Raw genomic sequence first — 14,852 nt, forward strand, 5'->3', positions numbered from 1 at the left:
ATTGTCGGCCCTTTTTTCACGTCTTACGCTTGAGATTCATGGGATCGTTCCGCTGCGAGCCTAATAGGACGCCATCTTGCTCGGCCGCGAGCGACTCCGAAATCTTCTCCAATTTTACGGAGTAATCGATAAGTTACTACGAAACCAGACTATAAAATAACAAATGTACGCGAGTAATGCAGTTGTTGGGATATCAGGGTAAATATGCGTTATGGCAAATTTGTTAAATTAGCTGATGAAATGCGCGTGCACGAGCTGTCACTTTCGGCTAATCAAGTTTCCCAGGCACGATCCTCTAGAGAAGATGCAAGCCAATTTTCTCAATTTTCTCGCAAAACAAGGACACCCTTGTGGTCTTATTAATGTCATTTGACAGCCTAATTCGACAAGCAGTCGATATTTCAATTGTTGACATTCCCTGTTAGAACTGCTGAACTGCTGATCGTTAGTCACAGATTTTCGCGGAGTTAGAGGAGCATAAGGGGTTCTATCAACCGATCCCTCTGTCTTGCGTTCCAAAAAATGATCTAACCATTTTCACACCCGTTCCAGCGTACGGAGAGGTGGTGGCGACCCTGGAGAGGCTACAGCTCCAGCTGCGCAGCATTTCCGGTGCTCTGGGGATCTCCGGACCCGGCGTCGAAGCGGAACTCGAAGCGGTCAGGACGTTGCTGGTCCAGAACCGTTTTGCCTCCGCCCTGGCCACCCATCACGCCCTGAAGAGCAAGCTGAGATCGAGCAAAGTTCTGAAGCATCACACGGAGGACGCGTGCACGCTGGCCCGGGATGTACGTAAAACCTATTACCCCGACCGCGACGGAGAACGAACGGGTGTTCCGCGGATCCTCTTAAAAGCCGCAGAGCAATTACCTCCGAGTTTGATGCGACCACGAGGAAACGTGTTTCCCCAGGGCCGTTCGTTCCTCGTCTAGCCAGAACCGCGGTCTTAAAGTAACGAGGTCGTTACGGTGAATTGTTGTTTTAGTGCGTCGAGATTCTGGAGAAGTGGCAATCGTCGTCGACGGCAACAGGTGTCGGCGGAGCGGAAACGATAACAGCCGTCGAGGAGCTGAACGGTCTCCTGACGGGCTACGACATGGAGGCTCTGCTTCTGGCGCACGACTCGATCGTTTCGTACGTCGACGGACAGCAGAGGAAACAGAGTCCGTCGTCCTCGTCGCCCAGCGGACCACCCAGCCCGACCTCCAGCTGGAGAGGAGGCTCCCGGACGGTGGACAACATTAAGATCATCAGGATCGAGAAGACGAACGAACCCCTGGGTGCTACCGTGAGGAACGAGGGCGACGCCGTCATCATAGGTACCGTCCCAAGCCTCGTTTCCACTCTAACTTTACACCTTTGATCCTAGACTAGTCTTGCCATCATAGGCTATACTGAGCTAGAGGTCTAGGCACCACGTCCTCTAAAAATTAGCTCTGGGCTACCTTGTTCCTCCTTCAATTGCAAGAACCTTACCGAAAAGACAAGCTCTATACTCTCCGACAGTATAGCCTATCCTAAAAATCCTAGCCTGGACTCTGCAGTCCCTAAAACTGTATCCCAATGTCCATCCACACCGAATGTCTCTCCTCCTATCTAAATAGGTAGACTCCAGAGTAGAGTTCACTGATTTGCTCCAAGGGCGAGAGAGCTACAGCTTACAATTAAATACTCGTTAAGGGTGAAAGCGCTGCAGTCTCTAATCGAATGATATTCAAGGTCGCGTGGTACGTGGCGGCGCAGCAGACAAGTCAGGCCTCCTGCACGAGGGCGACGAGGTCCTTGAAGTGAACGGCGTCGAGATGCGTGGGAAGAGTGTGAACGAGGTCTGCGACATCCTGGCTGGTATGCAGGGCAGTCTGACTTTCCTGGTGTTGCCAGCTCCCACGAGTCACTGGAACAACCTGTCGAATCGAAGAGAGGACACCAACCAGGTAGCAGAGTCCTCCTACCTGGATCAATCTTCAACAACAATTTTCTTTGCGAAGCCACACCCAGAAGAGAATTGTTGAGGATCAGTGTGCGAGAACTCGGTGGTCGGGTTGGGGCCCGGGATCTCCAAAATTTCGGGACGCCTGACAATTTTAGAGATTATTCCCGGGAATCCCGAAAATTCTTGGGAATCCCTACGTATTCGAGAACTGTTATGTGCTTGACGAGAATTCTTGACCCGTTCCGACCCGACATCCGGTTCTCGCACACCTCTATTGACCAGTGGAGCTTTCTTCAACAACTCTGTCGTGTAGACGACGATCGCTAGCTAACCGAGACTGTCTTATCTCCAGATACAACACATACGAGCGCACTTCGACTACGACCCCGAAGAGGACCCTTATATTCCCTGTCGAGAGCTGGGCGTTAGCTTCCAGAAGGGCGACGTGCTGCACGTGATCTCTCAGGAGGATCCGAACTGGTGGCAAGCGTACCGAGAAGGCGAGGAGGACCAAACCCTGGCCGGTCTGATCCCCAGCAAAGCCTTCCAGAACCAGTAAGAGGATCGATCCTATTCTATTTTAGTTGTCCCCGACCTTTCGATCGAACCTTAACTCGTATCCTCAGACGGGAGTCGATGAAGCAGACGATCGCCGGCGACAAATCGACCGTGCGCAGCTCGAAGAAGTCCAGCACGCTGCTCTGCGCCCGTAAGAACCCGAAGAAGAAGAAGCGAAACAAGTTCGGGGCGAATTACAACGACGACGGTTATCCGCATTACGCAACGACAGCCATCGACGGTAGATATCGGGGACGATAACATGAGCTAGCTGGCCGGGTGACTAATGTTTCCGTTTGCTAATGGATCGCCTATGTCCTCCTCGTAGATTACGACAGCGAGGAGGTGTTAACGTACGAGGAAGTCGCGTTGTACTATCCTAGGGCGAACCATAAGAGACCCATCGTTCTGATCGGACCGCCGAACATTGGCAGACACGAGCTGAGACAGAGACTGATGCAGGACAGCGAGCGTTTTGCGGCGGCAATTCCTCGTAAGATGAGCAAACCCTTTAATTGATCAGCGATTTCGAAGGGATACACGCGATTTGGTTAATCGGTATTGCTGAACAAGCTGAAAGAGGGCTGGACGGACCATGCGGTTCTAGACTAGCAAAGAATTATGTATACAGGGTGCAGCACTTAAATAGGAACACCTAACTAGACCTCTGCTATTAATGATTTTATGGAAAAAGTACTCAGGACAAAGTTGCAATATTTTAGGGGGTACGTGTAGCGATGAGGTTATGTTCAGAGACTTCAAGGTTACCGGTACTTTTTTAAATAGAATGAAAGAATGGCATAAAAGAATTTCCTAACATTACTGAACTTTAAATTAAGATTTAAGTGTCCCACTCTTTATTTTGGTGTTCATTGTGCTTTTGTGCATTTTCTTTGCTAGCCAAATCTCAGTCTAGGGGGTTGACGAACCCTTAACGATCTTGCTCTTGTAAGACTCGACCTGTGTATGGCATGTTCAGTGATAGAGAAGTTCACCAATTCGTCAGTGTTCCCCTCGAACCTTGATCAACTATTAAAAACCGTTCCTTCCAGACACGAGTCGTCCCCGGAAGGACTCCGAAGTAGACGGACAGGACTACCACTTCATCTCTCGCTCTCAGTTCGAGTCGGACATCCTCGGTCGTAAGTTCGTGGAGCACGGTGAATACGAGAAGGCGTACTACGGCACGTCTGTGGAGGCGATACGGACCGTGGTGAACTCCGGGAAAATCTGTGTACTGAACCTGCACCCGCAGAGCCTGAAGATCCTGCGCAACTCGGACCTGAAGCCTTACGTGGTGTTCGTCGCGCCGCCCAGCTTGGAGAAGCTGCGACAGAAGAGGATCAAGAACAACGAGAGTTTCAAGGAAGAAGAGCTGAAGGACATAATCGAGAAAGCGCGGGAGATGGAGGACAAGTACGGCCACCTATTCGACATGATCATCATAAACACCGACACGGATCGAGCGTACAACGATCTGCTGACGGAGATCAACTCCCTGGAAAGGGAACCGCAATGGGTGCCGGCGTCCTGGATACAATAAACAAGAAGAGCATAGAACCGGAATGAAAATGATCGAATGAGATCCCGTCGAACCGGGTCCGACGAACGGACCCGGAACAGCTGCGAGGGCCAGTAGCACAGCGAAATAGGAAAGAGCAAGCTCCAAAGTCTGACCCGAGGCTCCCCAAAAAGGACTCGTTCTTCTATCTGGTGCCTGTTATACAATATTACGTTTCGTACACGCGCGCGTATCCTTGCCAGACTATCGTACTCCAAGTACCGCTGGTTTTGGCGTAGTCTTCCGTGTTGCATTCGTCGGTGCCATCAGATGTTCTTCGAGGATCGTCGCCCCGGCGTTTCAGCGTCCACGAGAGTAGAACAAGCTCGTCGTCCCGTCGTGTCGCGACACTTCGTGTTCCTCGACTGGGCCTCGGAATACACGCGCGTCAACCTTGGAGTCGAATCCTGAGGACGATCCGCTGCGCTATTCGCAAACCTCAGGATTTCCCTCCCGCGAGTCATCCTCAATCTTCGGGACCCCGATCGCCCCGGGTCTTCCCGGTTGAGGCTGGCTCGGGACCGTAGTTTTAACTCGAGAACGATATCTCCGATCCCAAGGGAAAAAACCGCCGCAACTCCGCGTACGATGCGAACGAGAAGAAAAAAAAAAATAAAACACACACATACGTTTCCCAAAGATGATGCCTGAAAGAGGATCGGTCTTCTTTCAGCCGCTCACCGACTTCCTGCTGGACACAGCCGCGAACGATACTCAGACCACGAGCCACCTAGGGCAACCAGGAGCGTCCCCGGTCGTGTAGGAACCCGGGGACACGGTACAAGCTTCTGTTGTCGCGTTTCAAGCCGGAATTGTCTCGCGGAAACTCGGCGTGCACGTTCACAAATGACGCGAAGAACGTGAACCGCGTTCCCGATGATTCCACGGTCCTCGTGAACACGGAATCCACATTGAAACCCTCATCATCGTTCGTCGTAGACTCCCCCACCCCCTCTCTCTATCTCCCCACTATCTCTTTCTTCTCTCTCTCTCTTTCTCTCTCTCTCTCTCTCTCTCTCTCTCTCTCTCTCTATCTATCTCTTTCTCTATCGTGTTTGTTTAGACAAGTGAGTCGTACCCTCTAACCTCCCCTCGTAGAGCTCGTTAAATACGATAGACTTAGGCTCGTGTGCGAATCTGCGTGAGAACCGATCTTTCGAAAGAAAAAAACGGTGAAGGAGAACCGGCCGAACCCGGTGTAACACTTCCTCGGCCAAAACCCGGAACGGACGGTCATTTCCGTTCCTTTTTCCACTTGTTTACGACTAGCAATAATCAACGGTATTTAGCGGATCGAACCCCGCCGAGAGACGCGATTTCGTGGCTCCAGGAATTGCTGACCTACCACGGGAGGACTTTCCGATCTTCGTCAGGTCCTCTCCGATCGCTGCTGCTCATGAAATTGTCCACCATCTTGAAATCTGTTCACTGACATTGTCCTGTACTCTGGACTGCGGACATTTCTGCGAAATAGAAATGTTCTATATCAGTTGCGAGAAGTAGAAGCCAAACAAATAGTTCTCGCTTTCTTTAATGATTTTTATTATACACACTTTGTCTCGTCAGACCTAAAATTCAAGAAATCTTTCAGAAGAAATTCAGAAGAAAAATTCAAGAAATCTTTACTTGTTCAAGCAGACCATCTTAAAAACGAAAACAAAGAAGAGAAAATGTTAAAAATAATTTTCGTATAGAAAAGGACATTTTAGAGATGAATATCTACGCTTTGCAATATCCTGAAAGAAATTCCCGGTGACCTAGAGGGGTTTATGGTCCCCAGAAAACGGCAGAACATTTTCGCGAGCAGCAACGAACCTAGAGGACCGTTCTTTTCCTTGTTTACTTAAATTTCGATTGGATCAGTGTCAGTATCGGATGTTCCCGGCGCGAACATGCGAAAAGACAGTCCGGCGACGCGGTTTTAAACGAAAAGTGTCGCGCAGCTCGATCTCGGTGTCGCTCAGAGTCCAGCCGAACAGAAAAGAAGATGCTCCTCTCGTCTCGACCGCGATTCAGTATTCGAGATTGATCGTCTGACGACGCCCCGGGACGTTGTGCCAATATGAACATGGTAACGATGTGCCAAAATAGCGTCCCGGGTGTGTCCTCTTGTCCAGAAGAGACCGGCCGAGCTCTCCGATTCGTTGGGAGGCGAAAACGAGAACGGGATTTGGCTAGAAAAGAAAAAAAAATAATGAAAAACGTGGTGTATATGTGTGTGTGGGTGTGTGTGTGAGTGCGCGTGTGTATGTGTGTGTGCGTGTATGTATGTGGAAGTCTACGGAACACGCTCAACGACACCCAACCCCCCCCCCCCTCGTGTCCGTCGTTAACATTGTTTCTGTAAATATTTGTGCACTTGTATAGAAACAGAGATCACGAATAAGAGGTTTTATCGTTATTATTGTACTTAGTATTATTATTATTCATTATTCTAATTATTATTATTATTATTATTATTATTATGGTTATTCTGATTATTCTATTGGCTAACCGCGACCCGTACTCTTTTTCTCGAGCGCGGCCGCCGGGCGTCGGAGGACTACTTCCGGTTCACAGAGTCTTTGAAAAAGAACACTCTTTATTGCGATTAGGCTGTGGAACTTTATGCGTCTGCGAGAATCCTTTCCCTTTGCGAGGCAAAGTATTTTTTTTTTTTTTTGTAAATTTACTGGAATTGAAATTTGCACAAATTTTTGCGATTTTCATTTGAAATCCCTGACGTTCCTGTGCGATCACAATAATGTTCTAAAACACAATTGAACTTCTCCAGCCACCGAAGCGAATTTTTCTCTCGTCCTAACTTTCATAGAATAATTGAATAAAACTGCTGAAATCGCATGAATATCCACAGCCAGATGACGCGAAGAGATCCTAAACGAGCGTGACGTTGACCGGCGCCCGTCGGCATTCTCTGTACATTGAATGAAAAGCAGCATGATTCCGTTAATCCGACGAACAGCCGACTTTATGTGTAAAATAAACGTACAACTTGGAAAGAGAGACGTTATCTATGTATAGGTGCATATACGTTTTGTATATACGTACGGTATATACGCACACGATCACACACGTTACGTAAACACAGACACAAGAAGATACACGTGCATACACAAGACACTCGCGTACACAGACACAAGAACACACGTGTATACTGCGAAAGCGAGAAAGATACGATACAGGAATATCAAAATTCAGCGTGTATTTTGTTAAGATCGACTCTCGTTGTTGAATCCTCCCCCGCCACCCCCACCAGCCCCCCTTCGACCAGGGGGAGGCCAGGATGATTTCGCGGTGCTCGTTTCTTCCAGCTCTTCTTCTTTCGTGTTCGTCCATCGACGTCATTGTTCCGCCACGATCCCCAAATTTTCCCTCTTCAACCCCTTGCCCTGTATCAACAATAACTTGATTTTTAACCGTCCATTTGCAACCTCGGTCGTTCGCGTCCGGTGCGAAATTTCACTCTTGATTTTCTTTCGTTCCAATCATTATATTTTCCTGTTAATTCTTTAAACATTTGACGTTTCGACATATTAAAATAGAGACTTCAATACGTATTCCAGAATTTTTTGAGACTTTTTAAAAACCTAGTACAGTAAACAAATTAGTCGCGAATATAAACGTCTCTGCTTGTGGACGTGCGTCGATAAAAATAAGGTTGCAGGCGGGGGGTTAATTTTTATAAAATTTACCCTGACTTTTTATCAAACTTTTTTCAATTCAATTGTAAGTTTCTGTCGTTTTCCTTGGGGAAAGAGTGAACGTTCAAGGCTGGGTAGTTTGAACCCTCGGTTTGAAATCTGATGTTACAGGGCAACGGGTGAACCATCTTTATGGGGGTTGAACCATCCCCCGAACAAACCGCGGAAGCCACGGATTTCCTCGTTCGACTGTATTCAATAAGTTGCGGTAGAGAGTCGTGTAAAGTCGTCTTAGAAAATCGGTGGTGTGTTAGTGTTTAAAACAGGAGCAACAGTAAAAAAAAAAACAGTCGTGACTCATCGCGTTAGATCGTCGGATCGTCGGAACGGATCGTTTCCGCTTCCTTTTGACCTTTCAACCGGGGATGAAGGACGAGGTTACTCTACATTCTTGTCAGCCATCGCCTTCCAAAAATTAATATTTTCCATGAAATTCTTCCATCACATTTGGACTGCGGATTTTTATGCAAAACAAAAATTGTTTGCATCGATCACTATGAATAGGAGGCAAACAGAAAGAGCTGGGACTAACACATTGATGTCTTCAAATTCTTTTAATATGTCCACGGCCCTAAATTGTACCTCAACACAAACGCATAAAATCCACAGTCTAATTACATTACGCTATCCCACATTGGTGTAAACTATTCTCTATTTATATTAATTGTGGCAAAATTCCAGTCACGTCCATCTTATTTATATCGATTTGCAGTCTTCCCGAGCGAGTGTAATCGAAGAGACACCCGGTTAGAAGGTTCAAAACCAAACGAACGCTCGTCGATCGCCACTGCGACGAATTGAAAATCCAAAATTGGCTTCGCGGTTCCTCATTTTCAATCCTATACGTGTTTAGAAGCGCCCCGAGGGCGTCGCAGCCAGGCAGCCCGCGGGGCGATCCCCATTTTTCAAGGTTATGCGAGTTATAAATCGTTCTGCAGCGTCCTTAGACAAGGAAAGAGGAATTGCGTCGCCAATGGGTCCGCTGGAAGTGCAGTGAAAAGTTTGAGATCACCTGTGGCTTTGCTGTTTAATCGAAAACGGGATAATAGAAGAGTTGATGACGCAGAGAGCAGAGATTGCCCTCTGGGGCAGTCGTCTGGCTGCGTTGTGTGCCGTCAGGCCACGCCTATTTAGAATCGTTGACGAAACATTAAGCTGAACTCTCTAGTTTGCAATTACTTAATTTTTCATGGGCACAGAATATGCAATTATCGACATTTTTTTTATTATTACTCGACTCTAATGGGTGCTATTTTGTTTAAACATTTTCATTGGTATTGTCGGTTCTCTTAGTAATTTTTTATTGCTTGTGATTATGAGTAATCAAAAAATAGTAGTCGAGGAAATCGACTCGCAAACGACCACAGGTTAATAGATCATCGAGCGAACGTTTGTCGACTTCGCAGTGCACTTCCGGCGGCGGTTTCCGGCAGCATGATCGTTCGACGAGCGAGACGGCGTGCAGTATAATTAGCAATAACGCGAGGGTAGAGCGCACGACCGCGCGGCGAAACATTCTAAAAAGCGAAAAAATCGATTGTTCCTCCGTCATCAACGGCCACTTCCGGTCGTCGACGATCCACGTCGGAGGATCATCGGTCGCCTCGATCACCGGCTCGCGTGATGCTCGCAGGAACGTGGGTGATTTTCTCGTTTTTATTTTCTTTTTCGGGAGGCAGCTATGCGGCGTTTCAAAGAATGAAAAAACAAGAAGGAAGACAGGAAGAGGATGCGTTTCGTTTTTCTTTTTTTTTTCGAAGCGAAAGATCTCCCTCGGGATCGAACTCGGATGTTTAGATCGTTGTTCCGATACGGGGAGAGAGGGCGTTCTGTAAATAGGAGACGAGGATTAGTAACGTATATACATGCACACTGACACACGGACACATGAATATGTATATGTACGTATGTATATGACCGAGAGACTTCGACCCCGAGGGCCAGCGAGATATCCCGATCTCGCGTGAGCGTCGCCGTTCCACTCCCTCCAGTTTCCTCCATATTCTGTTATATATTTCGTTAAATAAAAGTTACTGTAATATTTCTAAGGTCGCTTCTCCACTTCACGCCACAGCCCAAGATCGATCCCTTTGGGCACCGTCGATCACACAGGCGGGAATAGTTGGACGACTTTAGTTCAGGCATAATTGCGCGACCTATCTCAAAATTTTAATTTTTTACAGATTGTTGGATATTGAGTCAGGTCATTTAGCGGAAGATTCAGGAACCCTACTCCCCTTAAAAATCCTTTTTCTTCAGCCCTAGGGTCCAAACAAGCAGGTAACTCAATAGAGAATTTATTTATTGCGAATTGTGACTTAATTCAGTAAGGGTTGTGAATTATTAATGGTACTACTACCCTTAAAAATCCGTTTTCTCCAGTCCCAGGGTCTAAAGAAGCAGATAACTAAACAGAGAATTTATTTGTTGCGAATTGAGACTTAATTCAGTAAGGGTTGTGAATTATTAATGGTACTACTACCCTTAAAAATCCTTTTTCTCCAGTTCTAGGGTCCAAACAACCAGGTAACTCAATAGAGAATTTATTTATTGCGAATTGAGACTTAATTCAGTAAGGGTTGTGAATTATTAATGGTACTACTACCCTTAAAAATCCTTTTTCTCCAGTCCCAGGGTCTAAAGAAGCAGATAACTAAACAGAGAATTTATTTGTTGCGAATTGAGACTTAATTCAGTAAGGGGTGTGAATTATTCATGGTACTACTACCCTTAAAAATCCTTTTTCTCCAGTTCTAGGGTCCAAACAAGCAGGTAACTCAATAGAGAATTTATTTATTGCGAATTGTGACTTAATTCAGTAAGGGTTGTGAATTATTAATGGTACTACTACCCTTAAAAATCCTTTTTCTCCAGTCCCAGGGTCTAAAGAAGCAGATAACTAAACAGAGAATTTATTTGTTGCGAATTGAGACTTAATTCAGTAAGGGGTGTGAATTATTCATGGTACTACTACCCTTAAAAATCCTTTTTCTCCAGTTCTAGGGTCCAAACAAGCAGGTAACTCAATAGAGAATTTATTTATTGCGAATTGTGACTTAATTCAGTAAGGGTTGTGAATTATTAATGGTACTACTACCCTTAAAAATCCTTTTTCTCCAGTCCCAGGGTCTAAAGAAGCAGATAACTAAACAGAGAATTTATTTGTTGCGAATTGAGACTTAATTCAGTAAGGGGTGTGAATTATTCATGGTACTACTACCCTTAAAAATCCTTTTTCTCCAGTTCTAGGGTCCAAACAACCAGGTAACTCAATAGAGAATTTATTGCGAATTGTGACTTAATTCAGTAGGGGTTGTGAATTATTAATGGTACTACTACCCTTCAAAATCCTTTTTCTCCAGTTCTAGGGTCCAAACAAGCAGGTAACTCAATAGAGAATTTATTTATTGCGAATTGTGACTTAATTCAGTAGGGGGTGTGAATTATTAATGGTACTACTACCCTTCAAAATCCTTTTTCTCCAGTTCTAGGGTCCAAACAAGCAGGTAACTCAATAGAGAATTTATTTATTGCGAATTGTGACTTAATTCAGTAAGGGAATTATCAATAGTATCACTCCCCTCAAGAATCCTTTTTTCCAGCAATAAAGGCTATTTCTACGGACAACATCAGATAATTCAACTAAAGATTTACTGGTTGTGAATTGATCCAAGGGTTGTAAATTAAATTTCTCTGAAAAATACATTTTTCCAGCACTGAAGAGTACTTCTTCGTACAGGATTAGGTAATTCATCAAAAAATTTATTTCTTCTGAGCCACGAGTCGATTCGATTTTAAGTTAACAAAAAACTGTTCTGTTCTTGAATAAAGAAGATTTTTACATGCAGAATAATTCAGAATACAATCCACCAGACAAATTGTGATTTGACTTACAATGTATTGCAACTTGCTGCATTTACTGCAGCTAGTAAATTGCCTGTTACTCACGATTCTCGACGCAAGGGGAGATGCACATAGAGATATGCGGTGCGTGAGGAACGCAGGACAACCGGAAAAGGGGTGGAACAAATGTGAAATGACATTTGTTTCTTCGAAACTCCCTTCCTCGAAATATATTAAAAAAAAAGAAACTACATTATGAGGTAATTTTATTTGACAATTTAGTGACTCAGTCTTTGATGTAAGAGTCGGTTTGCAGGCTTGCTAGGTGTTGTTTGGACACCCTGTATCTGTATCGGGAACGTTGCAACCCCTTACGAAATGAATTCGATGCCAGCAATAAACGAAATCGTACGACCTATCCGTTTCCCTGTGGCGAGATACGATGCCCCTCGCACTCCCCAGTATAGTATGTATTCTTTGTTATAGCACCCTGCCTCGATTACGTCACCCTCCTACCCTTCTCTTAATATAAAAATCTCGACCAAGTCTGTCGTTCTTTCTCGTCGATCATCCTAGAATATTTTTACTCCCTTTTTACAACACACGCGAGATCTCTCTTATTTCTTATATTTTTTTATCGTTGTTATTTACCATATTTATTATAGAAATTTATTTTATTTCACGATTCCCACCGGATCTTTGCTAACATTTCCCACTAATTTTCTTGCGCTTTATATTGCTGCAATAAAAATTGCGGTACCTGCGGGGAACAAGCTTAAATTATAGGTTGTAATTTATAACTTTGTTTTATCCTAAATACTCGGATGAATTTCAGTTGATGGAAAGGAACGTCGGATGCTTGTAAAAAGGGTTATGAATTAATTAGTACAGCTAATATTTTTGGTAAAATTGCAATTGATCGGTTGTGAATCAATTGCTGTATCGTTTCTGTAAGGTGAGTTTAGACTTTTGAAAATGTTTCGAGACTTTGGAGAGACTGTTAGCAGAATGTTCGTCATTAAAGTGTTTGGCGGTGGACTGCTAATTGAATTGCGGTGTCGAAACACTTGCCGCAGGCCAACCCCGACGGTTTCATTCACGGTTATTTATTGCCATGAGTATACGCTCTTCCATGCACTCGATTCGCCCCCGAAACGTTCGCCGAAGGAGAATCACCCCCGACGAAGTGGCATTGTCGAAAGGGCAGCGCGGCGACGCGGGGCGGAAGCGCCGGCTAGCGATGGATATAAGAGGACACGAACGCGCATGAAAGCGTTCAACGATCCGGAAAATCCTTTCGAAGCAAACCTCGGAAATCTTGAGCCCTTGACAAAGACCGCTACCCATCAACCCCCCAAGTCAATCTCGGACAAAACGATGCGCTCAAATAACAGCGGAAGTCACCCTCGCGGGGAAAAAACTTTGAGTCTTCCTATCTCTGCAAGACCCTAGACTTTTCAAAAGCACGGAGCTCTGGATGGAAAGCTTATTCTGCCGGGAGAAAAATCGACGCTCAAATTATGAATTATTGCTTCGCACGAGGCTCCAGAATTTTATATATGGACCCCTCTTGGGAAAAACTTTGAATCTTCCAATCACCGAGACTCTACACAGTTTTAAAAAATGGAGGCAGATTATTTTCAAAGCCTTCACTTTGTGGGAGAAAAATGGACACTCAAATGACCAATTACTGCTTCACACGGAGCTCCAGCATTTTATATTTAAAAGTATAGTTTATAAGAAAATAGGAACTCTCTTCTGGGAAAGTAAATTCTTTTCGCAAAACTTTTTGAATCCCTACAGACAAATGAGCTCTGAAGTTTTCTATTACTGTTTCATAAAAGGCTAAAGAATGGTTATATATGGAAGGTAGATGATGAGGTGCTATGGTGAAAGTAACTGCTTTTAAAAATTTTCTTGAACCCGTATGAAAATATGAGTACTGAAATTTTCGATTACTGTTTCCTAGAGGGCTTAATAATTTCGTAGAAAGAATTGCGACAAGTGGAGGAAGGTGGCGCTTGGGTAACACCGAAAGCCACCCTTTCGCAAAATTGGGTAAAAAATGGTAATTCGAAGAACCTAAATTACGTTTAAAAACTTTAATACAAGAAGGAACAACTGCTGAAATGTTTAATGACTTTTTCTCTTTCAAAGAGGTCCAGAATCGTGTAGGGGGACATTCAGCGACGAATAAAATAGCGCGGCGGAAGAAGAGTACACAGGTACTAAAACAACATGAAGACTCATTCCTCCACAATGCACCGCTTCCTATAAACCGTAACAACAGAAATTTCCAATAATAGCTCGAGTGCAAGGCGGTCTAGCAGAAGAGTACGTACTAAAAACAACACGAAGGCTCGTTCCTCCACTATATACGAATTGTCGCGACTTCTACAAAACTCAGACATCGAATAAAATTGCAAAAGTGTGAAGCGGACGGGCACAGCCACAGGATACAAATAATAGGTTCAAAAAATGGCCCCAGAATTTTTTAGAAACAAATTCGAAGTCCACAGCAGTCGAACAACGGGGTACATAATAAAAGAACATGAAGACTCATTCCTCTACCCTACACGAATTCCTAAAACCCATAGAAGCCTAAGACAATTTAAAATGTTAAAGTAGACGAAGAAGACCACAGAAATTGTCGAACGAAAGCTTGCCAAAGGGCTCCAGCAATCATGTAATACAAAATTCAGCGAAGGCCGGAGCAGTCTAGCAGGAGAGCACCTACCGAACCAACACATCTCGTCAATTCTCCACTACGTACGAATAGCTACGGCTCCTAGAAGCTTCAGATATTGGACACGATTTAAAATGTCGAAGTAGACGAAGAAGACCACAGAAATTGTCGAACGAAAGCTTGCCAAAGGGCTCCAGCAATCATGTAATACAAAATTCAACGAAGGCCGGAGCAGTCTAGCAGGAGAGCACCTACCGAACCAACACATCTCGTCAATTCTCCACTACGTACGAATAGCTACGGCTCCTAGAAGCTTCAGATATTGGACACGATTTAAAATGTCGAAGTAGACGAAGAAGACCACAGAAATTGTCGAACGAAAGCTTGCCAAAGGGCTCCAGCAATCATGTAATACAAAATTCAACGAAGGCCGGAGCAGTCTAGCAGTAGAGCACCTACCGAACCAACACATCTCGTCAATTCTCCACTACGTACGAATAGCTACGGCTCCTAGAAGCTTCAGATATTGGACACGATTTAAAATGTCGAAGTAGACGAAGAAGACCACAG

General features: G+C 44.9%; 1 protein-coding gene across 3 annotated transcripts in view; it reads left to right on the forward strand.

Moving 5' to 3' along the window:
* The window catches only part of LOC143356542 (uncharacterized), a 112,644-nt gene extending 106,183 nt beyond the window's left edge, over positions 1-6,461 (forward strand). For all 3 annotated transcript variants that reach the window (XM_076792318.1, XM_076792317.1, XM_076792319.1), the window contains 7 exons: positions 553-788; positions 986-1,319; positions 1,720-1,934; positions 2,286-2,488; positions 2,560-2,732; positions 2,820-2,984; positions 3,544-6,461. In XM_076792318.1, coding sequence (XP_076648433.1) covers positions 553-788; positions 986-1,319; positions 1,720-1,934; positions 2,286-2,488; positions 2,560-2,732; positions 2,820-2,984; positions 3,544-4,034 — 1,817 coding nt within the window. In that variant the 3' untranslated portion in view covers positions 4,035-6,461. The remainder of the gene's footprint in view (positions 1-552; positions 789-985; positions 1,320-1,719; positions 1,935-2,285; positions 2,489-2,559; positions 2,733-2,819; positions 2,985-3,543) is intronic.
* Positions 6,462-14,852: the final 8,391 nt, after the last annotated feature.

Source organism: Halictus rubicundus, chromosome 8 (assembly GCF_050948215.1).
Source record: "Halictus rubicundus isolate RS-2024b chromosome 8, iyHalRubi1_principal, whole genome shotgun sequence".
Taxonomy (NCBI): domain Eukaryota; kingdom Metazoa; phylum Arthropoda; class Insecta; order Hymenoptera; family Halictidae; genus Halictus; species Halictus rubicundus.